At 44.5% G+C, this 26,117-nt stretch overlaps 1 protein-coding gene across 2 annotated transcripts in view; it reads left to right on the top strand.

Annotated features, from left to right (window-relative positions):
* The first annotated feature begins 6,511 nt into the window (after positions 1-6,511).
* Positions 6,512-26,117, top strand: part of FKBP6 (FKBP prolyl isomerase family member 6 (inactive)) — a 209,775-nt gene continuing 190,169 nt past the window's right edge. For both annotated transcript variants that reach the window (XM_085646937.1, XM_085646938.1), the window contains exon 1: positions 6,512-6,812. In XM_085646937.1, coding sequence (XP_085503063.1) covers positions 6,729-6,812 — 84 coding nt within the window. In that variant the 5' untranslated portion in view covers positions 6,512-6,728. The remainder of the gene's footprint in view (positions 6,813-26,117) is intronic.

Here is a 26,117-nt window from a genome sequence, read left to right on the forward strand (position 1 = left end):
GATAACACAAGAGAAGATGATGTACAGCAGGTAGGAACTGAAGAGAACAATGTCCAAGTAGCAAAGAAGAAAACACTCCCAAGTTGAAAGAAAAAGGTGGAGGAATTCAGAAGGAGGTGTTTCCAATGTGGGAATGCAGGGCACCTGGCTAACAGCAGAGATTGCCCAGAAATTAAGGTTCAAAACAACAAGTGTGGTAAAAAAAGGGCATTACATGGCATGCTGTAAGAGTGGTAAATTTATAAGGAAAGCAGATAAGAGAAAGGTAACAGAGATCAGTGATGAGATAGTGTTGCAAATGTCAAACAATAACCTTAGCAATCCAAAAGACATGATTAAGATTGACAAAAAAGATGCAGAAGTAATGTTTGACTCATGTTCCAGACTCACAATTGTTTCTGATTATGTGTTTTAAAGGATACATAAAGGACAAGTGAAACTGCTTAACATGGATATCCTCGGGGTGGATATGGTGGGCAGCAAATAAAAATGTAGTGTTTCTTACTGGGAAGGGTGGAGTACAAGGACAGATATGCTGTGTGCAAGATATGTATATCAGAACGGGGCGACAATATTCCACATTGGCCCCTACAGAAGGATTTAGGTGTGTATCTCAACCCTAATTCATTTCTACAGATTATAGTACATAATGTTTCACAGTCGGCGGATGATATGCTCCACATTGACAACAAATTTCCTGGGGTCCTCGCTGATAAGCTGGGTTGTCAGAAACCTTTTGTGCATAAAATAAAACTAAAAGACAATGCTACCTCAGTGTCTCCAAAAATAAGCAGCCTTCCCAATTAGCGTGCAAGAGGCAGTGAGGGCGGAATTAGAATTGTACAGGTTAGATGTTATCACACTGTTAAAGGCGATGGAGTGGGTGGCCCTAATAGTGGTTGCAAGAAAGGCAGATGGGAAAATTTGTCTCTGCATAGACTTAGGAGCTCTCAATAGGGAAGTTGTAGTGGACAAATTCTCTTTGTCCAAAATCACTGAAATCTTTACTAAAATAGCTGGAGCCAAGTACTTCACTTCACTAGACTTAACTTCAGCATATTATCAAGTCAGCTTACATGCCGATTTCCAATACCTCACGGCATTTATAACCCCTATAGGGGCTTACAAATTTAAACAGATGCCGTTTGGCCTTGTGTCGGCGGTTTCCCAGAGGGCCATGTCATTCTAGCTGTTGTTCCTGGGGTATTCTTTTACCAGGATGGCATACAGATTTTTGGTGAGACTTAAGCAACTCATGATGATAGGCTGCGACTAGTTCTTTTAAAAATTTAAGGACTACGGGCTGACAGTGAAAAAGGAGAAATGTAGATTTAAGTGTGCAGAGATCAATTATTTGGGACATTCGAATTCCTCTGAAGGCATACACCCAAAAAAAGAACTTTTGAACACTATATTGAACTTGGCTTCTCCCAAGAACAAGGATGAACTTAAGTCATTCTTGGATAATGGTGGAGTTTTTTAGTAAGTTTATAAGCAATTTTGCTGGCTGCACTTTCCAAATGAGAAAATTGCTCAAAAGTAGTAGTATGTAATCCACACATGGGACAAGTTATGAGAGGGTAAGTTTTTGGACATTAAGAAAGCCATGGATAGCCCACCCAGTCTGAACTCATTTTTACCTGGGAAGAACCCCCATAATAGTAACTGATCCTAGCTGTAAAGAATTAGGAGCAGTTCTGTTACAGGAAGACAGTACCGGGGAGTAACCCATTGCCTTTGCTTCTAGAGCACTGAGACAAGCAGAATTCAATTGCTCAGTGATTGAGAGAGAAGCATTGGTCGTACACTGGGCACTCAGTAAATTCAGAGATTTCGTCTGGGAGTGAGTATTTAAAGTAAGAACAGACTATAAACCACTTGGAGGTTTTTACGAAGAATGGCTTGATAGAAATCTCCAGCCAAATCAAAAGGTGGTTGGTAAATTTGTAAGTATTTAGCTTTTGAGGTAGAGGATGTTCCAGGGATCAAGAACTGTACCGCAGATTGCCTGTCACGCTTAGTTAGAAAAACTGATGACGAATGTGGTGAAGAGTACAGAAATCAGGATGATGATATTCTCCAGGATAAGGTGTGTGTTATCATCAGTGAGAAGAGTAGTTGGAAGAAAGAACTCAAAACAGACCACATCCTAAAGAAGGTTTCAGAGTTGTTAAAGGTTAGGGCTCAGAAAAGAAAATGGAGGAGCAAGTAAAACGGTACTGACTTGTCAGGGAAGAGTTGTCAGAAATGGATGGCAGCTTGTTCAGAGGCACAAAGTTGATATCACCAGCAATCTGAGAATGAGATTAATAAAACTTGTGCATGAGGGTAATTTTTGCATCACAAAAACTAAACAGAGATTACGCCAAGACTTTTGGTGGCCAGGGGTAGATGTTGCGGTGGAAAGGGTGGTTAGAGACTGTATGTCTTGCTCAGCCTGTGACAAGGTCTTAACAAGCTTACACTCCACCCATGGTGTGTCGTACACTACCTGAGGGGCCCTGGATGGATGTAGCAATGGACATAATTGGGCCATTGCCAGGAGAAATGAATACTACCTTTATATTGGTTTTCACTGGTCTCGTCTCGAGGTGGCCAGAAATTAAAATAGTGACAGATGACGTGATCAAAATTCTAGTGGAAGTGTTCATGAGAGAAGGCCTACCCATCACATTGCCAACTGAAAATGGGACACAATTTTGCTCCAGAGAAATTCAGGCATTTCTAGATAGCGATTGGATAAAACTCAAACTATATGCTCTTAACCATCCAGAGACAAACTAAGTAGTAGAGCGGTTTATTAAAACCCTTAAAGAAAACCCTTCAATTAGCAAAGAGCAATGGATTGTGTTGGAGGGAGGAAATAATGAACAAGATAGAAGCTTTTCGCCTCACTTCGCACCAGTCCACCAGCATGACACCCTTTGAACTATTGAGATGTAGGAGACCCAACTCGAGGTTAGTGTCAGGGTGAATACAATGGTTGGGTAAAGGTAGACACTAACCAATCTTGGAGAAAAGAAGAGATAGACTTACAAACGGCACCAACAGAACAATATGACCAGACACACCTCACCAAGTTAATACATTTTCTTTTTCTATAAATTATTTTTATTAAATATTGCTGCCTACATCTTTCCAAAACATTTCACTTACAGATGAAAAGATAGCAGGCTAGAGATCAGGGGAGGTCCATTTATAACTTGGTTACGTATATAGATCACACATTTCAGAAGAGGAGAATATCCATGGTAGATACTAGCATATAAACCCAAGCCCACATTTTCCCCCACCCCACTAACCACACTCTTTACGACTCAGCCCTATATTTAGCCCATGAAGTTAATACATTTTAAGCTAGGTGAGTGGGCTAAGGTGTGAGCTCCCTCTGGCACAAAGATGAGTCAAAATTCACTGAAATCGTGAAGATTACCAAACTCTTCCATAATGCAGTTGGTGGAGCAGGTAAAGCAAAAGTTTGTAAACCTGCTCTATTTTGCATGAAAATTACTAATCACGTAACCATTCTAGATATTAACCTGTATTAACCGTTTGGAGTGTTATTACTAATCAACCTTTACACCTTAATAAACACAAGATACACAAGGGACTAAAATGCTAATTGCATGGCTGATAATATTAATAATTAACTGTGGTACGCAAACTAACTGTAGGAAGTGTTGAAATAGAGAAATGCATGATTTATGTTGCCTTTGTTTTGGTTTGTGCTTCCAATGTTGCGGAATGGTGAGTATTATTGCTTTAAATGTTGCTATAAGCTAGGCAAATACTAATATATACTGGGATTAGTGTGGGTGTAAACATTAGAATCTTCATTTCCGTATATTAATTACTTTTATGTTTGTTTTTGCTTAAGTTGGCATTCGGGCCTACTAGGCCGCGGTATTCAAAATAGAGTTCGGAAGTGGCCCCCGTCCTTTGAGCGCGATGCCTACTGCGCAGACTCGGATGGCTCTGAAGATCTCCAGGCGACCTCTAACCACGAGACTACGTGTTGCTTGTCAAGGCTAGGAACGTGGAGGATTGCCAGGACCTAACTAGTGTGAATGACCAAAAGACATTAGAGACCTGTACCCGGAGGTCTACATGTTGTTACTTCGGAACTTTTGCTTGTGAACCCGTGAGAAGAATACAATTCTGAGAGATGTCATACTCTGTCCCATGGGAAACGAGCGAACCTGGGAACATCACCACTTCTTGCAAATTGAGAAGAATCTAGCCAATCAGAACACTTCTACTCTAAATTTTGTAGCATATTGTTCTAGAAGTAAGGGGAAAAAAGATATATATGGGAAGTTTAGAAGCGAGAGGGTTGTGCGTTCAAAATTTCCGTTGGTGACTGATGGTGAGGAGGGTCGATTTGCTAGCAAAATTGCCTGGTCTTTTGGCTAACTTTGGGACTGTGTCGTGCTGAGCAGAAGAGCTTTTCCCGGACTTATTTGAGTCTTAACCTGAGTTTGACTGGACGATTTTACCAAGAAGGGATTTTGATTTATGCAGGGCTGACGGGTTTGCTGGAAATGGTCACCAGTGTCAATTTTAGGTAAATATAATTGTTACGAAAATTTGCGCCAAAGATACTCATTGAAAAAAAATTCTGATTTGATTGAAGTTTGACTCTGTCAAATGAAAATAAATTAATTAGATAAACTAAACATTGATTAACAAAATGAGTTCGTGATTTTTTTTAATAAGGTATTGATTAATCGAAGGTTCCGAAGCTTTAAAGTGTTTTAGCTGGTTCTAAATCACCATCAACCAGTCCAACTAATTGGTCCATTGACCAAGTGGTGGAGTGCCTGGATGTTAAAGTTAGGATTCTATAGGTACTAATGTATATAATGTAAATAATTTTACTCCAATAGGTAACAAGGTACCCCACATGTCCAGCGCTTCTTTCCTCCTGTGTGCAGATTCGGAGTGAGATGTATGAGTGTTGGTGTTATGGGCCCCACCAATGAATGCGTGCGTGAATGAGTAAGAGTGATGGCGGGTCTGTGACGCAGGGAGGATATGTAAATTTGCCCTTTCCGCTGGAGCACAGTCAAGACCCAAAACGAAAGAATTTTGAAACTCGGAAGGATGGTCAGATGTGGGGAACCAGACCATGGTGCTAAATAAAAGGAAAGACACCTACAAGTACATGGTACCTGTGAGGATGAGTGGACGGATGACTCAGTTCTGGACTCATCTCAAAGACTATAAAATCAACTGAACTCTCCCCATGCCTTGAAGGGGGGGGGGTTGGTCAGCGTCAGAGACACCCTTCGAACACTAAGTAGCAAATAACTTTAGTACATTAAAACCTGTACAGCCTTTTTTCCCCTGTGTCTTATGGGAGACTTTTCCATTTGTATATATGTCCTCCAATGTCAATCTTTTACCCTTGTCCTCCTTTCTGACTTTAACACTGATCACGCTGTTTCGTGATCAACCATAAGTCTATGAAAAGCTCTATTTTGTATTAGGCCTTAAGCATTCAGTTATCATGTCACAATCTATTGTTTCCTTTCTTGTATAAAGAGGGAGATGTGTGACATCCTGTCATGGGTCGTTGAGGATTGACCTGTCATTGGGGATTGGCCAGGACAAGGCACCAAGGATGCTGGGATTGGCTCTTGTCCATGGAACACTAATGCCACCAAGGTTCTATGGCAGCCTCCCAGGGTGACTGACATGGTACAGCAGTCGGTTCCCTGGCTTTGGCTACCGTTACACCTACCCAACGTTCTTTATTTGTACTCCACAACCATCATATAGGAGCTCCAAAAAGCAGACTAGTGTACATACTCTGTCATTTTTATAACAGTACCCCTTTAGCATCACACTCGCAACTTATTTCTATTTAATTCTCAACTTCAGACATCTTTCATTTGGAGCTCTAATTTGTACTTATATGGATCCCCAACACTTCAAATGTGTACACAAAATTAGCACCCTAAAGCCCTAATTTATATCTTAAAATACACCATGAATGCCAGTTAAATGACCACAAAATACTTCCTATATTATGTATAAAATATTCACCATGTACTGCTTTTTTAGGTAAGGACACTCTTCATATGCAGTGCATGATTTGTAGATTCACATTTACCATTGGAATCATCCTGAAAGCCTTCCGTGCAAAACGCTACATGTTTAAGATATGACTCACAAAATCTCCCACATAACCTGGTGCCATCACTGCCATGCATGCCATGTATTTATTATACACCAAAAGCTCCTCCACCATAAAAGTCCTACATTTATATTACAGAAGCCCTAATCTGTTCCCTGAAAATATCCTCTTAGAAAATATGAACATTCTCATTTCGTTTCAAAGGCCCTAATCTGCAATCAAAAACTTTTTCACGCCGAAGGTTGAACCAAAAACCAAAAGCTTTTTCACCCCAAGGTTCCCGTTACGCAAACAACTTCTTTCCTCAAAAGACCTTTACTCCAGTTTACAACAAAGTGAGCAGACGTTCAGCAGCTATGATCTGATTGGAAAGAATCCATGCGTAACTTCCGCCTTTCCCATCGAATTAATTTACGTCGTACGTGACGTGAGCTAAATGGTAGTGGGTGAAGTTAGAAGGAGCCCTGGGCCTCTGATCAGCTAAACATAGAAAGAGATTGGGTGGTAGGAAGCTTAGATTAGTTGAAGTTGGTTGCAGGGTTTCTCTCGTGGCGCGTGGGAAGGCTGCCTGCCAGAAGAAGTTGTCGCAATGGCGGATGACCTGAAAAATCGCAATGGAACACAGAGCCATCCACGGCGCGGACATGGGGGCGCGGTGAGTGACGTTAAAAAGGTGTGTCACGGTTTCAGAATTAACATCTGGAATATGAGCAAAAAATGGTTCATAGGTACCTTCTGCCGCCCGCTCTCCATTTTATTTGCACGGGAGCGATCCGTGCCCTGCCCCAATCTCTCACGGAGTGTCTGGTTCTGAGTGTGTCATGTGACCTCGTTTCCGCTTGACCTGGGAAGCTCTGAAGTCGTTTGCAGAGGAGGACATCCATTAAATATCTGTAAGGGCGAAGGACATCCCCCTTCACCCAGCTGTTGAACAAGTGGTACAGGCGTACGGTGGCCCCTTATGTTTCGTCCTTGTCGAAGGCCTGATAATGGGTTGTGTTGTGTATGTGTCCTTTTTGGCGGAGTTGGGCTCCCGCAATATTAATATTTGGAAATGTTATTTCCCTACTCTCTGAAGCACTGGGTGGAATTTGTGCATGGCGTGCTCCATCCTTTTATGATGGCCTTAAACGAGCACGCTAGTATTGGGGTGGAGATAGCCAATCCAGGGCCTGGGGATGGGAGAAGGACTGCAAACCGTGGCACATTTCCGACTAAAGCCCATAGGGGATGGGTGGATGCCTTGGTGAAAATCTGGAGGCCTGATTTTGATGTCTTGGTTTTAATAACTAAAGTTCTCTAAGGGGATCTACGTTTTCAGTGCTCGGCGTCAGTTTAGGCAGGCCTGGTGCAAGGATTCTAAATCTGGGAGGGCTGTTAACGAACCATGACAATGCACAACTGAAGCAGGCAAAAATAAACAACGGTGTTTTGGACAGCTCCTCTTTTACACCCCGACACCTGTCCAATATGGACATGTCTAAAAAGTGAAATTCACTTAACGTTATTAATGTTGGATCACATCAGTATGACCTCTTGCCATGCCCAACACCCATTTTTAGGTCGAGCCTGTGCTGCCCTGTAAGTCATGCTGTAATTACAGGGGTGTGGAATTTAGTAAAATATCTACGTGTCCATTGGACAGGTTACTTCATAAATCCACTTGTCCTGTAACAAAATCCACTTGCCCACTTGTGGTGCCATGTAGTGCAGGGACAAATTATGGCAGCAATCTCATTATATAAGAGCTCGGATATAGCCTCTCTGATTATGCCATGGCTCATACCATAGTAGTGTTTGAATACTTGCAATCCCCTTATGTTGCCACGTTTCCGCAGATCTACATACTGGGGCTGAAAGTAGTGGTAAGCAATAGTTCCAGGGTTAAAATACCCCTTTAACCTACTAACTTGAAAATTTTAAGGGTTTTCAGTAACTCTTCTCTAATCTTTTCCCATACTGAGAAATGCTTGAAATTTTCTCCTGACAATGGCAGATGTAAACCTTCTTCAAGAGCTGGGAAAAAAGTGGTTGGAGGGTAAGTGAACTTGCAAACACTCAGATTTTCGCACAAGGGAATCTACACATGCATATTTGCTCACTCTGAAATGCCGTTCACAAATATTTTCTAGTAGTATTATTTCTTGTTCTACTTCTGTAAATTCTTGGGAATTCACGAAAACCGTATAGCTTCATATAATACAAGGACATATACCATGGGTGCCCTCTTGAGACTTTCTTTAATAATTAGGCCCCTAATTTGGTCTGGCATTGACCGTGACCTTTTGCTTTTTTAAAAACTCTGTCTCTCTCTCGGCTGGTTTCACTGTGAGTGACAGCTTTCTGCTTTTTCACAAGGAGCATATCGGCACACAAAGTAGTTTTGTTCAGTGCCAGTACCTACTGTGGCAGTTTGTACTTTTTGAGACCAAAAACTATTTTTGCTTTGCCAATGTTTGTTATAAAGGTGAGGGCACGGCAGCTCCCACACCAATAAGGTTTTACAAAAACCATGCCAAAATAAGTCACACATTGGCAAAACTTAAAAACTGACCACCAATTTCAGACCTGCTGGCTATGCCAATGCTTGTTTATTTGTGTTTCCCATAATCTTATTGAAACTGGTTGCACTGATTTTCCATTATAAATAGATTTGGTAAATACTTGCATTCTTCAACAATTGTTACTAAATGATGCTGCTTTCATTTTTTATGAACATTTTATATTGAACGCAAAGAATCCTCAATCTTTCTTTCAAGCTTCTGCAAATATTTGCATCACAGAGAGCATTCTGGGAGCATTATACATAGCCTCATATTGCTAAACTTTGAAAACGTGGGTACACATTTTTATGTTGGAACCACTGTCATTAGTGCAGTCAGAGCTTACAACAGTTACCTCTCTGCGCACACCCTAATGATAAAGGCTCTCAATTAATGAACCATCAATACAAGTTTGGACAGCATCATTTATGGACTAAAATATTACCTTAACTGCAGACAGTTTCCTTTCATGATCCATAATGTGGTCCTGCAAACTGGCAGCAAAAGGGTTGGTGCTGCAGGGGGTGGGCCTGCTTGTCTCTAGGACAAAATACACCTGAAAACCTGTTGCCCTTGACTCCAAACAATGTTTCCAGCTATAGGAATTCCACATTCCTGAATATAAACTGTGGCTTGAAGCACCTAACATCTTTTTCATGTGTTCCTGTTCGTGCCCCTCATAAATGCATGCTTTTGGCTGGTCAGCATGCTTAATTAGTCCTGCCTTTTTATGTTTCAAACCCTCCCAGGAGACTGGCCCCTGTTAAGCGTGGTCTTATACTTTTTTTAATATAGGTTCAGTTTTGTGCACTATTTTTTTCTTGTTTGCCTCAGCTTCTTGTGTATCAGCACAGCGCCTGCTTCACGGACGCTGTGCTTCATGTTTCGGTCGGCCTTTGCATTGCGGATTTAGTTACTGTTTTACTTTGGAGACCGTACGCCTTTTAACAGCGTGCCCACTTTCATTTTCACCATTGCGTCTTGTTACCTGGTCGTGGCAGCCTGCTGGCCTGGTGCCGTCTCTCCCTTTACCCCTCCCCCACCACCCCTCCGAGATCGCTGCTTGTATTTTAAGTGATTTGCCCAAAATCACAGGATGTTGAGCCGATGCCAAGACTCAAACTCCCTAATCGGCATCTTTGACTACACGCCTTTCACAGCATGTTTGATGCAATTTCATTGCTGTGTTTTTAAATGTTGCCAGATGGAGGACTGTATAAGCTCAAATACTGTTCCAGTCACATTGCATGCCGTCCCTCCCCACCCCCTCACCGCTTTAATTTTCACCTTTGCATCTTGTTTTCTTCTCGTCGCAGTCTGCTCGCCCTGTTCCGTCTCTTCCTGCCCCTTGACCCCACCCCACCAGCCCTCCGAGATCGCTGCTTGTATTTTAAGTGATTTACCCAACATCACAGGACACCGATTGTGGGCAGCACAATATGTTGCAGTACTAAATCCTTATAAGGTTTCAAAGGCGAGAATTATTGTATTGAAAATGCTTGTTCTGCCTTTAACTTTAAACTAGCTTCTGATTGGAGTGTGTATTCTCGGTCTTTAATTGTAGTGGAGTTCTTGGCATATCATGCTGTTCCTTTGTGGATGGGTGATGACCTGATAGCACCAAATTATCTCCTCACTGAACTCACACTGATCAGGAAGATGTTTTGTGGGGTCCTGCTGAAAAACTACTTGAGAGGCCTCATTCTTAGTTCTCCCTGAAACATTTTCAAGCATTCATAATAAATGTCTATTTAGGAGATATTTCAGTGTCACTTGCAATTTAAGAGAATTAAAAAAACTTTTACACAGGGTTAGGAATTCTCTGTGATAACTGTTGAAAAAATGAATGAAAAAGCTTTTTATTTTTGTTTTATTTAGTGTTCATAGTTTTCGAATGCAGTGTGAAAAGTAACACTCATCAAATCAAAATATGTTTTTATAGTTTTTGGGAAGCGGGTCTCTGGAAAAAAAATGGGGGAAACCTGTGAATGGTGTATTTTAGGAGTAACATTGCATAAAACACAAACAAATTGTACTTATATTTTCTCTCCAATGATTGTTTAGAAAAGATATGGTGCATTTAAAAGTACTTGAGACAGTAGCAGTGTGGAATGAGGAATTGCCTGAGGAATTGGCATAAAAGAGAATTATTTTAAAATGAATTTAGAAATAGGTTGATTTTAGAACAGCTTTGTATCTGTGAAAGTGGGGATATGCCGGGACTGATGCAGACAATTGCTGAGCAAAAATATAATTAAACTTTTCCCTGCTATGTGACTCTGACTCAGCCTTTGAGGGACACTACCTGTAATGAATCCTTAACATGACTCATCAATTGGTATCATAGCATTCCTATAGTGCTTTCTGTATATTATGCGGAGCCCTCAATGCTCTCACTAAGTGAACAATTAGACAGGGCACAATCTTGCAGTTCATGGATGTGTGATGTGTTTGCGGTGTCATCTAAAGTGCAGAGTTGTCATGTTGTGCGTCAGAGCTTTGTGAGTGTGGTCCAAACTTGTCACGGGAGCATGTAAATACCTCCCACATATGAGGTGCTGTACAAGAGTGAATGTGAGTCTCATTTGAGGACCTTTGTGTCGTTTTTACTGGTTATTTCAATACCAGTCGCTTTGACATTCACTATTCTTTATTGGAGAAAAAACAATGTTTGCATGCCAGGACAAGAGCAGCCTCCCTCTCAAAGGGAGATGATTAGAGTTGATCCCGGCACAAAATTGCCCAATGCCTCGCGATGCTGTCCTGCAACTTGTAAACCCCTTCATGGAGACGCCCCAGTTGCGTTCAAGGCCTGACCTCTGGAGGCTATGTTATACCACCAGTAAATCAGTTTATGGAGTCCTTCGAAGAGTGAAAGAAATTCTTCCCATGGAGGTATTTACACAACAAGTAAACCACTTTATGGAGTCCACTCGAGCAGTCGAAGGCCAAAGACCGTGGGGACACATTTATTCAAGGGTAGGATAATTACTACATTTTGTGGTGAAAACCAGCTTACTCGTTTGCATCCAAACATGTTTCACAATAATCAATATATGCTTTCAAAAAGACAAATCTCCCCACTTTGCGTAAGCTTGTTTGCAGTATCGGATACAAAAGAAACAACAATTATAATGCAGCAAATATTTAGAATTAAAAAGGTTTCAAGTTCGATAGTAAGACTTGAATTGAATATTACTTTGGTCTGTCCAACGGTTACTGAACTTTGTAGTTTCCCAATCACTCCCATTCTCTCCTTAATACCATTTTACCTTGCAGTCTCCCTCTCTCTGTTAGACACTTATGGCCCTTTTCTCCTCACACCTTTCTGAAATCCTTTGTCTGTATATCTCGTACATATGTTATCCTTCCTCTTCATCGCTGCTTATTCACTCTCCTTCTCCGCGTACTTTCTTGTGTCACCACACATTCACCAAGACCTCTCTTATTCTTTCTCTCTCCCCTCATCTGTAAACATAGCATTTTCTGGTCCTTTGGTACTGTAAATAGTCCTGAACCAGCCCCTTCACATAAAATGGTTACTACAGTTGGCACCTATGTAACCATCGCTCTGTACACTCGTCAAACATTGCTTGGTGTTGGGACGGGACGGGAATGACGGCTTCATGGCAAACAGACATGTAGCCCTACCCTGAATGGCCATTTGAAGCTGGTATCACAAATTATTGCTTGGCTCTGGCTCCACATTGATTTAGCATGTGCCTCAGAGGGTTAGGCCTACCCCTTGAAAAGTGAGGTCCAAATCCTGTTCTGTGACCTGTAGGGGCTCTCAAAGCATACCATAATAGTAGGCATAGTACCACAGTCAACGTCATGAATGAGTTGCATAAAGCGGCACTGGCACTGTCCCCATTTTTTATGTATCAGTAGAGTGGCCAGACCTTTTGCTCTGTGTCCAAGCAAGTGTGATCCCCTGATACTCTCCTGTAATGTTCCACCGTTGCGAGGCCCAGATCCCTGTACTGACACCCTGTGTGTGTATATGAGTTTAAGTGCCTGTATATGCAGTGAGTGTAAGGCACATGTATAGTGGTAGGACTCTGTATGGTGAGAGTTGGAGTACTGGGACCAGCAGGATGCTTCTTGAATGACCCATGGTTTAGCATGGCACTAGATTGAAGGTGGAAACAGCTTACTTAGACAGTAATGACTGCATTCCGGTGGCATGAGAGGCAATCCAGACATTTAAGTGAAAAAGACAGGGCTACCTTTCGAAATTGAATGTGGGCTTCATTAGCAAAGGGCTACTGATTATTCCTTCCTAAGCGCTGCCACTTGGTAGGTGGTAGAGGTGAGGGGTCGGTTCGCAGTTTCGCTTATTTAAGGTGAGGAACTTTTCAGGCAGGATCGGTCCTTTTGTCTCTCCCCAATTACTGCTTTTGGAATGCTGATGACCGCTAGATGCAGAGATCTGACACAAAATTGTGCCCTTGTTTTTGATACTCCTGCTTAAATCCAGCATCATTGGTAACTGTTGTGGGAGTATTTTCCTTGCAGGAAAGCTGTATCTGAGGAACAGCCAGAAAATGATGTTTGAAAGAGAAGCCACCCAAACCGTAGAAAGTGGATCTGAATCTCCTATGTTGAAATAAGTACACAATTGGGATCCAAACCACCCCACATTGTTCAAGTTCCAAGTTTTTTCATGACCAATGAAGGGAGTCATTTGCAGAGTAGTCGAGGTTTTGCTGTGCTACCAGGTTTGTAGTCTACATTATAGTCAGTTGCCCTGATGTGAGGGGAGATTACCTAAAGTCTATACTTTCTGCTTAAGGAGCTAAAGGCTCTACCTAGAGCCTTTAAGCATGCCTAGCTGCTTGCTGGGACAGGAAAAGAGCATACCTGGCCCTGTAGTAGATATAAACTCGAGACTTTTACAGATTAACCTTAAAGAGCATAAAGGAAACTGAACTGTGGGGTGCATATACACCTTGGGGGTTTTCATAGTGAACTGCACCTCTGTCTTGTTCTGTGTTGTCAGGGATTATACGAGTTGAGATATGAGCTCATGCCCTCTACTTTACCTCCCTGAGAAGCATTTGACTGCTTCCCCTCCCTAGCCAGACAGGGTTTATTGGCCCAGTTTGCAGAGGCATAGTAGGAAAGACCCCCAGGACTTCAGAGGCAAAGGACCTCATCCACCACAATGTGGGCCCAGTAGCCCCTTTCTGGCCTATTGCCCACCAAATGAGGTCTGGCTTATGGACATTAAATCTGAACTATGTGCCCTGCAACAGGCATTGTGAGTATCCTGCCCTGCATTTAGCCTCCACTCCAGAGCTTTCAGTCGCATTGTAATAAATACCCATAGTCACCCTCAATTCAGACAAATAGAAGTGACTCAGTTCACCGTATGCGCTACACAAGACTCTTATGTTGCATGAGAAAAAATTGTGAAAGTGCATCATCTGGAAAAAGCTGCTTAGGCAAGATGAAAGAAAATGTAATGACTGCATCGTTGACATACAAACACTTAAGGTCATTGTTGAGAATTTTTCAGTGTTTTTACTTGTAAAGTTAAGGATATGAATATAGGACACAGTAGGGATATGTTGTAAAGTAAGGTTTTAATTACTGGTAGGTAGTGATGAAGCATGTGCCACCAAATAGACTGACTGTAGTCTGAAAATGTCACTGCAGCTGCTGTTCACTGTCTCTATAGTGAAGATAGAAGGCCTGTTTTTTCCCCTTAAAATAGGGTGGTCGTAAAGCACAGGCCAGGGATAACACAGCCAGTTGCACCCCTATTGGGACTGTCCTTTGACATGTACTTGAAACAGCCACTACTGGCTATTATGCAGGTTAGTCGATGTAGAATTTAGGAGTTGCAAGTATATTTCAAGTATTACAAATAACACAAATGGGGGGGGGCATGGCTAAGCGCAGAGGAAGATGGCCGCAAGTTAGAGCAGCTCTGCCGCACCTTCGTCCAATCCCCTAGTAATCCGACCAGTAATCTGGAATTCTGAGAGCCAGACTTCATAATCGAACCACCTAGCTGTGATTCCTGCCACGGAGGAGCTGCACTCCTCCTCACGGGGGCTGGAACTAGAGTGGCTGATGGCAGCGGCCTACAGGGAATGCATAGCCAGGACCTTGCCTATCTCAGCAGGCCGAAGACCAAACCGCAGCGTACGGAGGTAGGAGCGGACCAGCAGGGTGGGAGAAGAGCGGCTTGCCCACCACACGCCGCTTCCTCTCTTTCTCTCCGAATGCAAAAGCAGAGCTCAGGGGGCTCAGAGAGAGCAGCGGCCCAGGGCAAAGAGCACAGAAAGGCGATGAGACGGCCTCGTGGCCCAGGAGAAAAAGCGCTCTAGGACCCTCATCGACGTGCATATAAGACTGGGCCCCCGCAGTCACCAAGAATAGAAGCCCCAGTGCCAGGGACAGAAGTCCTGGGGGGGTCTCACAGTACATTTTTGGAGTCTACTAGAATTTGCATCCATCCAGTAGGCATTGCAATCAGTAGAGCGTAGCAGTACGTTCTTGGGGGACCCGGCAGTAGTCGTGCACCTGAGGGAGCCCGGTAAAATAACAGGCCACACTCTGAAGCAGACACAAGACAGAGGAGGCCCCACCTGTAGGAAGGCACCAAAGACCGGCTGCCGGGTGTGGCACAGTGTAGCAGTACTTGAGAAGGCCCCCTCCATGAAGTGCGGACTCTATAACCAGTGGCCCGTGACCCGTGTAGTAGGACAACTTCGGCTGAGTACGACGTTACTACGCCCAGGGCTAAGGGCGTGGAAACCAACTCTGGGGCGATCCACATATGTAGATCCTTTGCACAGACCTTGAACTCTCCGTGGGAAGAACTACCCCTCACCCCCCCCCCCGGTCAGGCGGCGGGTATTACCCCATAACTCCTGACCCTTGGCGTGATGCACAAAATCCTCCCAATCTATCGTGATGATGAGGGGGTTGATGGAGGGGGCTATCAAACCAAGCTCGATAAATTTACGACAAATAACCACTAGATGGTGGAAACGGCAAAACCATCGCAACCTGCTGCTGCTGTCCAGCCACAACCAGAGGCTGTAGACCCCTCACTCAAAGACATTATGGAAGCAATCACTGCAGTGCGCACATCCTTGGAGCACAGAATGGACACTATTACAAATTAGGTCTCGCTACTCAGCGCAGACCTCGGGAGAATGAGAAACAAAGTCATCACCATTGAGATCACCATGACAGTGCTCCAGGGAGATTTAAAAAAACACGCAGCAGCAAGTCAAAAGGACTACAAACCATTTGTAACATCCTGAAAGCAAAACTAGATGACTATGAGTGAAGGTTGCGGCGCAACAATGTCCGAAAAATCGGAGTGCCAGAGCACGCAGAGTGGCCGGAAACAGACCTTTTCGTGGAAGAGCTTCTAACTAAACATCTGCAACCGTGAGGCCTCTCAAAATTCTTCTTGGTGGAAAGGGTGCACCGGGTCCCTGGAGCAGGCCCAAACCTGGACCCCCTCCAAGACCTACCCTGGCCTGTCTGTTTAACTTCCGCAACCGGGATATTATCCAGCAGAAGGTGAGGAGTGCACCACCGGTGCATTATGAAGACCGCACCATTACCTTCTTCCCTGACTTTACAATCAAAGTTCAAAGACAAAGAAGATTTTTAGAGAAGTCAAACAGGATCTGCACAGTAGGGGAGGGAAGTACTCCATGATCTTCCCAGCTGAGAATTGAGGCCGAGACGCTGGAGACGGCTTGGGAATGGATAGAAGGATGGAGGGTGGCAGCAGCCCCAAGGACCGGTGTGATAGACGACAAAGACCGCCCACACCAGGAAATCATATGCTGCAGGAAACCAGGCGAGGGAGTTTCGGAGAGGGGGATCTACATGAATGAACTGTTTTGACTTGAATGACATCTGACTCCGGAGAGCAGAATAGTTGCAGGTGCGCCTCAAGGCACAACAGGAAGAAAGGCATGGCATCACACAAAGGGTCAGGGGAAAAAAAATAAACTATCATGTAAGGTGTTGATATAATTTGGTTCCCTAATGAAATAGGAGATGGACGGCGGAGATAGGGGAGTAGCCCCGGTCCCTCAAAACACAGACGGGGGTAGGGCGACAGGCACTCTGCATAGTTGGGGACTTAAGTAATTTTAAACCCGGATTGCAGGGACACAGTAGAGGGGTATTTTCCATTGTTACTATTTTTATGACCGTGAGGGAGCGGGAAGGGAAGAACAGTTATTCCCTGCTATTTGAAAAGCGATGCCAAGGAATCGACAGGTTGATTACACCATAACTAATACAGCACTCAGTACAAAAAGGAACACACCACGTACTAAGCCGAGCACATGACCACGCCCTGCTACTGAGGGGAGGGGCTGGTGGGAAAGCCACAGCAGACACGATGCATACAGACATGGGCCTGGGACTGAAACCTCTCTCCTGGAACGTAAATGGTCTGGAAGACAGGTTAAAGAGAGGAATGGTACTCCAGTATGTCAAGCCTCATTCCCCAGATTTTGTTTTACTTCAGGAGACCCATCTGATTGGCAATTCCTGTAAAGCCCTGGATCGTTGGGGGGTGTTAACTGATTACATGCAGGCTTCACCACAGGATCTTGAGAGGTGGGAATATTACAGCGCAAAACCTTTCCCCTAGCTGTGAGCTGCACTTGGGTGGACGCACAAGGCAGATATGCTGCAGTGTCTGGGACATGGAATGGAAAGACAATAACCATGATGTTATGTTATGTTATCGTGAATTTCTAAAGCGCACGTTCACCTGCAGGTCTCTTGGCGCTGAATTTAGTTATGGAGTGGCTAAAAGCCAAATCTTTAGCATCTTTCTGAATCGCATATAGTCCATTTCAAGTCTCAGGGTTGTAGGCAAAAAGTTACAGAATTGGGGGCCCAGTATAGAGAACCGTGACCCTCCTGTCCGTTTGCGTCTGAATCTTGGGACTACCAATAGATTCATGTGCATGGCTCTTAAGGTGCGCTGGGCGGAGTATTTGAGGATTCTCAAAGCTATATACTTGGGACCAGTACCGTGTATGGATTTAAACAGGATGCAACCTGTTTTAAACCGAGAACGCTGCTCTACCGGAAGCCAGTAAGCTCTCTCAGCAGAGGTCTGATGTGACAACGTCTGTCTTGTTGGTAGATAATTCTGGCAGCTTGATTCTGTATCATCTACAGACAGTGTTTCTGATTTTGCGAGAGGCCAAGGTACATCGTGTTTCCTTAGTCGATTTTGGATACAATCAGGGCAATAGTGATTTGGATGCTGGCCTCCCAGCTGAAAATTTTTCTGATCTTTCGCAGTTTCCGGAGTTGGAAGAAACATGCAGAGGTAACCAAACCAATCTGCGTACTCATCAAGAGATCCGAATCTATCTGTATGGCCTAGGCTCTTAATTGTATTCTTAGGAGTGGGTGCAGAGCCTAACTGCAAGGGCCAGTGTGCAGGAGTCCAATGCAAGATTTTTTTGGGGGGATAATGATTTCTGTTTTTTTCCGAGTTCAGTTTTAACTGATTGCTATTCATCCAGTTCTTGATGAATAGCATGGAGTTGCTAAGAAACTCCTCTGATTTTGTTGACTCTTCAATGGTAAAGATCAATTGCATGTCGTCAGCATAGTTGTAAATCTTGATCCCCATCTGACGAAGTCTAGATATGAGTGGGCGAATATAAACATTAAAGAGAATCGGAGAAAGAGATGAGCCTTGGAGAACTCTGCAACTCATATTTACAGTACTGGATTTATAGGGTGAAAGCCACACCGATTGCTTGCGGTCCTCTAGAAAAGATTTGAACTTACTTGGAGCAGCGCTTCTGTGACCAGCTGCAGCAATACGATCCATCAGTATTTCATGGTTAACGGTATCGAAAGCTGCAGACAGGTCTAAGAGAATCAGAGCCTGCGTACAGTCCTCATCCGCCTTTCCTTTTAGATCATCCATGACGGAGAGTATAACCAATACAGTGGCATGGGATTGACGGAAACCTGCCTGATGGTTGTCTAGAAAATTTGTTTCCTCTATGACGGAGCTAAACGATCTAGCTACATGCGTCTCCCAATAGTTTAGCCTGGAATAGAGGAGAGATATAGGTCTGTAATTGTCTAGCTTCAGCGGATCAATGCCTTGTTTTTTTGCACCGGAATAACCACTGCTTCTTTAAAAACTGACGTATCAGTGCCTTGGATCAGGGAGTGGTTCAGAAGGGCAAGAATGGTATCTGGGAATGCCAGGCAGATAGATTTTAGTAAATGGAAAGGGCATACCTCCTTGGGGAAGCCTGATTGACCTTTATTTGATAGTACCAAGGAAAGTTCTTTATTTAGGCAGGAAAAAGGTGTCCAGAAAAACCGAGTTGGTATTGCTTAGCGGTTCTTCTACATCGTTTTTACTAGAATCAATCCATTCTTGAATTTTTTACATTTTGTCTACAAAGAAGAAATTTAGATCATTGCATAGTTTCTGTGTGGCAATGATTGGGGAGGGGGGTCACCCAATCGGGATTAGATAACTCCTTTCCAATATTGAAAATAGCTTTAGTCCTGTTATTTGAATTGAGTACTTAGTTAGTAAAAAATACTCTTTTTGCCTCCAGAATGGCTTTTTTATATTACATGACGCCCACCGTGTATTGCTCTCTAGCTTTAGTTGAGTAGATGTTTCGCCATTTCCTTTCGGCGTAGATTTTAAGTCGGTAGTGAACCATTTGGATGCTTCATAACACGTGAGGTTTTAACCTGTTTATGGGATGGATGTTAATAGCGCTCGATTGACAATTTGCAATCTCCCTCTCAAAGCTGTGTAAGTTGTCCTGACTTGTGAACTGCTCATGATTAAGCGTTTCACATAAGGCTTTCATATTTATGTGGTTCCAATTTCTGGAAATGCCTTTTAGATGAGGCGAGGATTTGGGCAGAGTCATATCGCTCTGAGTGAAACTAATAGTATGATGATCTGACCATACACAAAGGAGAATTACTAAGTTCCGTAGGATGAGGTTGATAGACAAACTTGATCGAGTATATGGACCTTGATGTGCGTGGGAGTATGAATGTGTTGTGTGAGGTTTAGGCTATCCAGGGACCTGGTTAGTTCCCTGGCGGCCCTACCCCCTTCCGTCTCATTACCCCAGTAATTCATGCCACCTATGAACAGGACTTTGGCAAAGTCCACCGTCAAAGCCGCAATGCAATTTGCAAGAACTTTAGGGAAATCTGTCATCCCTGTAGGTGGTCTATACAGAAGAACACACATCTTTGTACTGTTAGGAAAGTCCAATTTGACTATAAGATTGTCGACTAGAGCTATTTCTAAAGGGGAGATGTTGGTAAAAAAACAGTCCTTTTTTTAATCGCGACTGCCACCCCTTTTTCATGAAGGTCTATTAGTTGATGGGAGAAAGTCGTTTTCTGGAAGTGTGTCTAAGATATCTGGGGTGGATTCTTCTGTCAGCCATGTTTCAGCCAGAAACAACATATCCGGTGAATCGGATGCCAAGAGATTAAATGATGACTATATGTTACCCCCGATCTACTCACACAGGCCTTCCGAGATCTAGGTGACGTACTTTTAGAGCCTCCTGTTGGGGAGCTGTTGATTGTGGGAGACTTCAACGCCACGCCATCGGACAAATTGGACAGATATCCAGCACTAAACTTGCAGTGCACTAACTCACGATTCTCCGACTTTCTGCCCGCCATAGGGCTCTCCCCCTTCCGCTCCGAAGCCACCAAAATCATCTGCAGCATACCCCAGGGCTCATCCCTCAGCTGTTCAACATCTACATGGCACCACTCGCCCACGTCGCCCGACTGCACGACCTCAACATCATCTCCTATGCCGATGACACCCAGCTGATTCTATCCCTCACCAAGGACCCCCACACCGCCAATCCAACCTCCACGAAGGTATGTAGGCCGTCGCCGACTGGATGAAGAACAGCCGACTGAAGCTGAACTCAGACAAGACTGAGGTCCTCCTCCTCGGATCCACCCCCTCGGCCTGGAACGACTCCTGGTGGCCGACAGCACTAGGAACAGCTCAAACACCCACCGACCACGCACGAAACCTAGGGGTCATCCTCGACTCCAACAGAACAAAACAGGTCAACGCCGTCTCCTCCTCCTGCTTCAACACCCTCCGCATGCTCCGTAGGATCTACAAGTGGATCCCCACCGAAACGAGAAGGACGGTCACCCAGGCCCTCGTCAGCAGCAGACTGGACTACGGAAACACCCTCTACCTTGACCAAACTCCTGAAACGACTAGAACGCATCCAGAACGCTTCCGCACGCCTGATTCTCGACATCCCTCGCCGCAACCACATCACGCCCCACCTGAAAAACCTTCACTGGCTCCCTGTCGACAAGAGGATAACCTTCAAGCTCCTCGCCCACGCTCACAAGGCACTCCACAACACTGGACCGGCGTTCCTCAACAGCCGACTCAGCTTCTACACCCCCACCCGCCATCTCCGCTCAGCCGACCTCGCCCTCGCCACTGTCCCCCGCATCCTGAAGAGTGACCGGCGGCGGCAGATCATTCTCCCACCTCGCCGCCAAGACATGGAACACCCTCCCAACCCGCCTACGGCAGACCCAAGACCTATTGACCATCAGAAGACTCCTCAAGACCTAGCTCTTCGAACAGTAGCAGCACCCCCCCACCCCCAGCGCCTTGAGACCATCAGGGGTATGTAGCGCGCTTTACAAATGATGTGATTGATTGATTGATTGACAGGAAATAGCGTACGCGTTTGCTGTCTACTACTGTGGAATCTACTTTCCTTGGGAGACATAGACAAGAGGGGAGGCCAAGGATTTATTTCCCACCCTCAGCTCAGAGGCGTTAGCACTAACAGAGGGCGAAATAACAGCAGAAAAGGTGACCCAAGTGATTTGGAGCATACAATCGGGAAAAGCAATGGTGCCCAACGGCCTCCCGATTGAGCTCTACAAGCTGATGGCCAACAAAGTGGCTCCTTACTTTAATATTTACAAATAGAGTCGAGAGGTGGGGACACTTCCGGAAGGCTTGCTTTCATAGTGGTGATCCATAAGGAGGGGAAACCAAAGGATAACTGCGTGTCCTACCGTCCTATTTTTCTGGTCAATGCCGAAGCAAACTGTGCCACATGCGCTTAATTCAGATCCTTCCACAGCTGGTACACTCCGACCAATCTGGCGAAATAAATCGCTTAAGTTACGAAGGCTCCACAGGGTGTTAGGGAGAGTGAACACGCTGAGAGACGATGCAGTAGTCATGTCGCTGGACGCTCTTCTGGCCTTCAACACAGTGGAATGGCCATACATGTTCGCATTGTTATAAAGGATCTGATTCTGCCCCAACTTCATGCCGTGGCTCTGACTCCCCTATACTGACCCCATGGCACAGGTCGTGATAAACAATTGAGCATCTCTCAAATTTCCCCAACAGAGAGTGACTAGAAAAGGCTGTTCCCTGTCGCCGTTAAGTTTTGCTCTAATCCTAGAGCCACCAGCTACTTGGATCCGAAGGGATCCATTGATAAGGGGCTTACGATGGACCTACACTTGCTCGCAGATGATGTGCCTCTCTATCTGGTGTCACCCAAAACCTAAATAAATAGAATATTGAACATATTTACTAATTTTGGCAGATATTCGGGCTACAACATCAACTGGTTAAAGTCCACCATATACATATTAGGCGGAGCGTTCCCTGGACTTCTCAAAGACTGTGCGGCGGAGCTGGTGACAGAGGGGTTACATTACCTTTGGGTATACATTTCTATAGATCCTGATCTATTCTATCAACGCAATCTTTCACACCACTGCTGCACTGGAGAACCTTGCCACTCTCCCTATTCGGTAGAGCCGCTCTCTTTAAGAGGATGGCTCTCCCTTGATTCCTATATATTCTGCAAAATACACCATATCTAGTCCCTTCCAAGTACTTCCAGACAATAGAAAGTGAACAAAGGAAAGTACTCTGGGACGAGAAGCCTCTGAGAATAGCACACCAGAAGCTGGTCCGGGGGTGGTACGATGGAGGTATTGCATTGCTCAATATACAAAAATACCATTGGGCTGCACGGCTAGTAGCCATTAACCAGTATTTAAATCGACCACCAGTCAAACCTGCTTTTAGAATGGACAGATATGTATTAGGAAAGAAGGGCTATACTAGAGCGTGTTACACCTCTCCCCGACATCTTTCCTTGACGGGCCCAACAAAGACTATGTTGAACTATGGCACATGGTAAAGAAACAAATGGGATGGGACGACAAAACAACACAGTACATTCCACTATGGGATGCCGAAAGTCTGGGCAACATAGTTTTGATAAATTGGACCTAATAGGCATATCTCACGTAGGTGACCTATTTTCAAGGGGGGGGGGGAGTGATAGCTTTTGCAACACTCCAGCAAGAGTATGAGCTGTCAGACTAGACGACATTCTGCTATCTCCAAATTAAACATGCACTACACGCAACAATGCCCAAGGATAAGGAGCTCCCAGAGTCTTCCCCACTAGAAGACAGAATCCTGACAGACCACATGAACCGTAAAGCGATATCCCTGACCTATCAGAAATTGGTCAATCATTTCCCTGATCCCCCTCCCCTGCCTCCCGATAGTGGTAGGCATATATAAGCAACCTGGACGATGAGGACTGGCAGGAGGTTCTGGCATCCCCGAGAGAAGTGGCCATATCGCGTAAACTTCGACTACTACCAGTGAAAATACTTCACAGAATATACTACTCCTGTCACAGTTTAGCTAAAATGGGTAGAAAGGCTGACTCTATTTGCAAAAGGGGATGTGGTCCAGAGCGAACATATTACATACTATGGGATTGCCCTCATACAGTAGTATTGGGCAGCCATTTTCTGCAGCCTTAGCTGGGTCACACAGAGGGCTCCTACCCCGAAATGGTGCCTCCTGAATGTATGGGAAACCACCGACCTCTGTGTCAAAGAACGAACCTGAGTAGCACTGGTAATTGCTAAGCATGATATAGTGAAGATGTGGGGGGATACCCGACACACCAAGACTGCGAGGTTGAATGGAGGACCTTGATTGGTGAATAATAGTGGAAAAAACAGTGTACGAAAGCAGGGGCTGTCCCAGGAAGTGGGAACAGCTCTGGAGTATATGGAACACTTACAGAGGGGACCCATGTGGGAACCTGATGGGTGGATTGCAGTGATGAACTGATGGACGGGATGGCCCCCCCCCCCCTGAGAGTATGACTAAATGTAGTACAGTAAAAACATGGAAACGGGAACGTGGTGTTAGCATTTATGACTGTACATTCATAATGTGCTCGATCGAGGCAGTGGAATTGTTCACATTGTAGTGTACCATGTCAAGTTTTCAATAAACAGATTAATAAAAAAAAAGAATTACTGAAAATAGAAAAAAAGAACACCAATGGATTCCTTTCCATTTGTGAATGGGCCTTTGGCGAGCCAAACAACTCCTTTTTGAGGGCCTCGCTTTCCTGGACCCAAGTCTAGTACCGGGCCTGAGTCTAGGACTGATGAGTAAGGGGTTTGGTGAGAAGAAATAACACTAGCATAACAGTAGAAACATGCCTGCTACCCCACCTGGAATTCCTTGAAGTGTCTCTTCATAGCATGTTAGACCTAACAACTTTAAGTGCACATTTACATTCTTGCTGGGAGTTTGGTGGGATGTTTCACCAATAGAAGTGGTAGGATCAAGCTAATCCCAAATTTAACAGCAATGCATCCCTTGCGTATTGACATCCCAATCCACTTAACATGATCTTGTTTAACACACCCTTCTTAAATGTTTGATAATCTAACAATTCACATCTGAGATCAGCAGAATATGCACACATCTCTACAGCACATATGTAAACCAGCTGAACTGTCCTTCTTTTTTTCTTCTCTGAAATCTCTGCAGTAGGTGCATTTAAATCTGAAGTTTTCTTAAAATGTTAGTGAAGAAAGAGACGATATGAGTTGAAGATGCCCCCTCATCTCTACCTAGGGCAGCAGGTGGAGGGACTGAGGCTGCACTGCTGCTTCTTCCTGTTTGCACCTGTTATGTTTGTGGGAACGTTGCACTGCTACTGTCATTACCTGCCTTGCATTTTGGTTTTGGGAAGTTGCGCTGATTGGGGAGTATGATTTTTTTTAAAGAACAAAAAACGTCCTAGGCACCAGAGCTGAAATGAATGGCATTGTTTCTCAAGATTAGCTTGCTCATTGACCATGGAGGAAGATAAGATTTCAAAGCTGAAAGTGTTTACTTTTGCCTTTCAAATAGAGAAAGTTGTGTTTCAAGAGTAAATAATCCTATAATCACAGAACTGGGGTTGTAATTGAGAATAAATAGCCAAGTGCTGTAAGAGTGCACTGCTAAGGAACTCCACCTATACTACATAACAGTTACCAAAGTTAACAAAAGATATTGGGAGGCACGAAAAACATTATTTGCTCAAATCCATCTTCAGAATTGTCAGTGCATAAATCACCGAGTAGACTTCAGTTTAAATGCATTCTGTTTTTAATCCTCTTCAATGTACTCCAGAAGCCATGTGCTTTTTCAGCTGAGGCCCCTTTTCAAGTCTGAAACTAATTATAAGCCTTTTCAAATGTTTCTGTTGTCTTTTCCTCTTTATCTGACTCTTGGTGTTCTCCTTCCCTTTCCCACCCTTTGGCCTTCCCTGTGGGCTCGCTTTGTCATCTGTTGCTCTCTATACATATACGGTATGGAATCTATTCTCCTCATGAGACCAAGTGTCAGGATGTGACTGACTGGACCCTGGGCGTTTGTGGTGATTGTATAACAGCAAAGAATATTGTGTTCCCGCTCCATCCACAAGCACGCCATCGAACTCTGGGACCTACTCGACTAAGCCTCCCCGGACGTCGCCTTCCTAACAGAGACCTGGATGAACCTCTCCTCGGCACCCGACATTGCCATAGCCATCCCTGATGGATACAAGATCACCAGAAGGGACCGCACCAACAGACCAGGAGGAGGAATTGCCCTCGTCTACAGGAAGACCCTCAGAGTCTTGACCTCCACAATTTACACCTCCAGCACCGCCGAACACCTGCACTTCAGAGCCTCACCTACCCCAACACCACCCTCAGAGGAACACTCGTCTACAGACCCCCCGGATCCCAGCCACAGTTCATCGACGCCATCTCCGACATAGTCATCATGCACGCTCTTGCGTCCACAGACTACAACCTCCACGGACACCTGAATTTCCACCTTGAGAACGCCGACGACAGCAACTCTGTCGCTCTGCTCGACAACCTCGCCAACCTTGGACTGAAACAGCTCGTCACAACCCCCACCCACACCGCCGGACACACGCTCGACCCCATCCTCTCCGCCAGCAACCACGTCACCTTCAGCCACACCACTGAACTCCACTCCACAGACCACCGCTCCTTCCACTTCACCT

The sequence above is a fragment of the Triturus cristatus genome, chromosome 3_2 (genome assembly GCF_964204655.1).
Source record: "Triturus cristatus chromosome 3_2, aTriCri1.1, whole genome shotgun sequence".
Taxonomy (NCBI): Eukaryota; Metazoa; Chordata; class Amphibia; order Caudata; family Salamandridae; genus Triturus; species Triturus cristatus.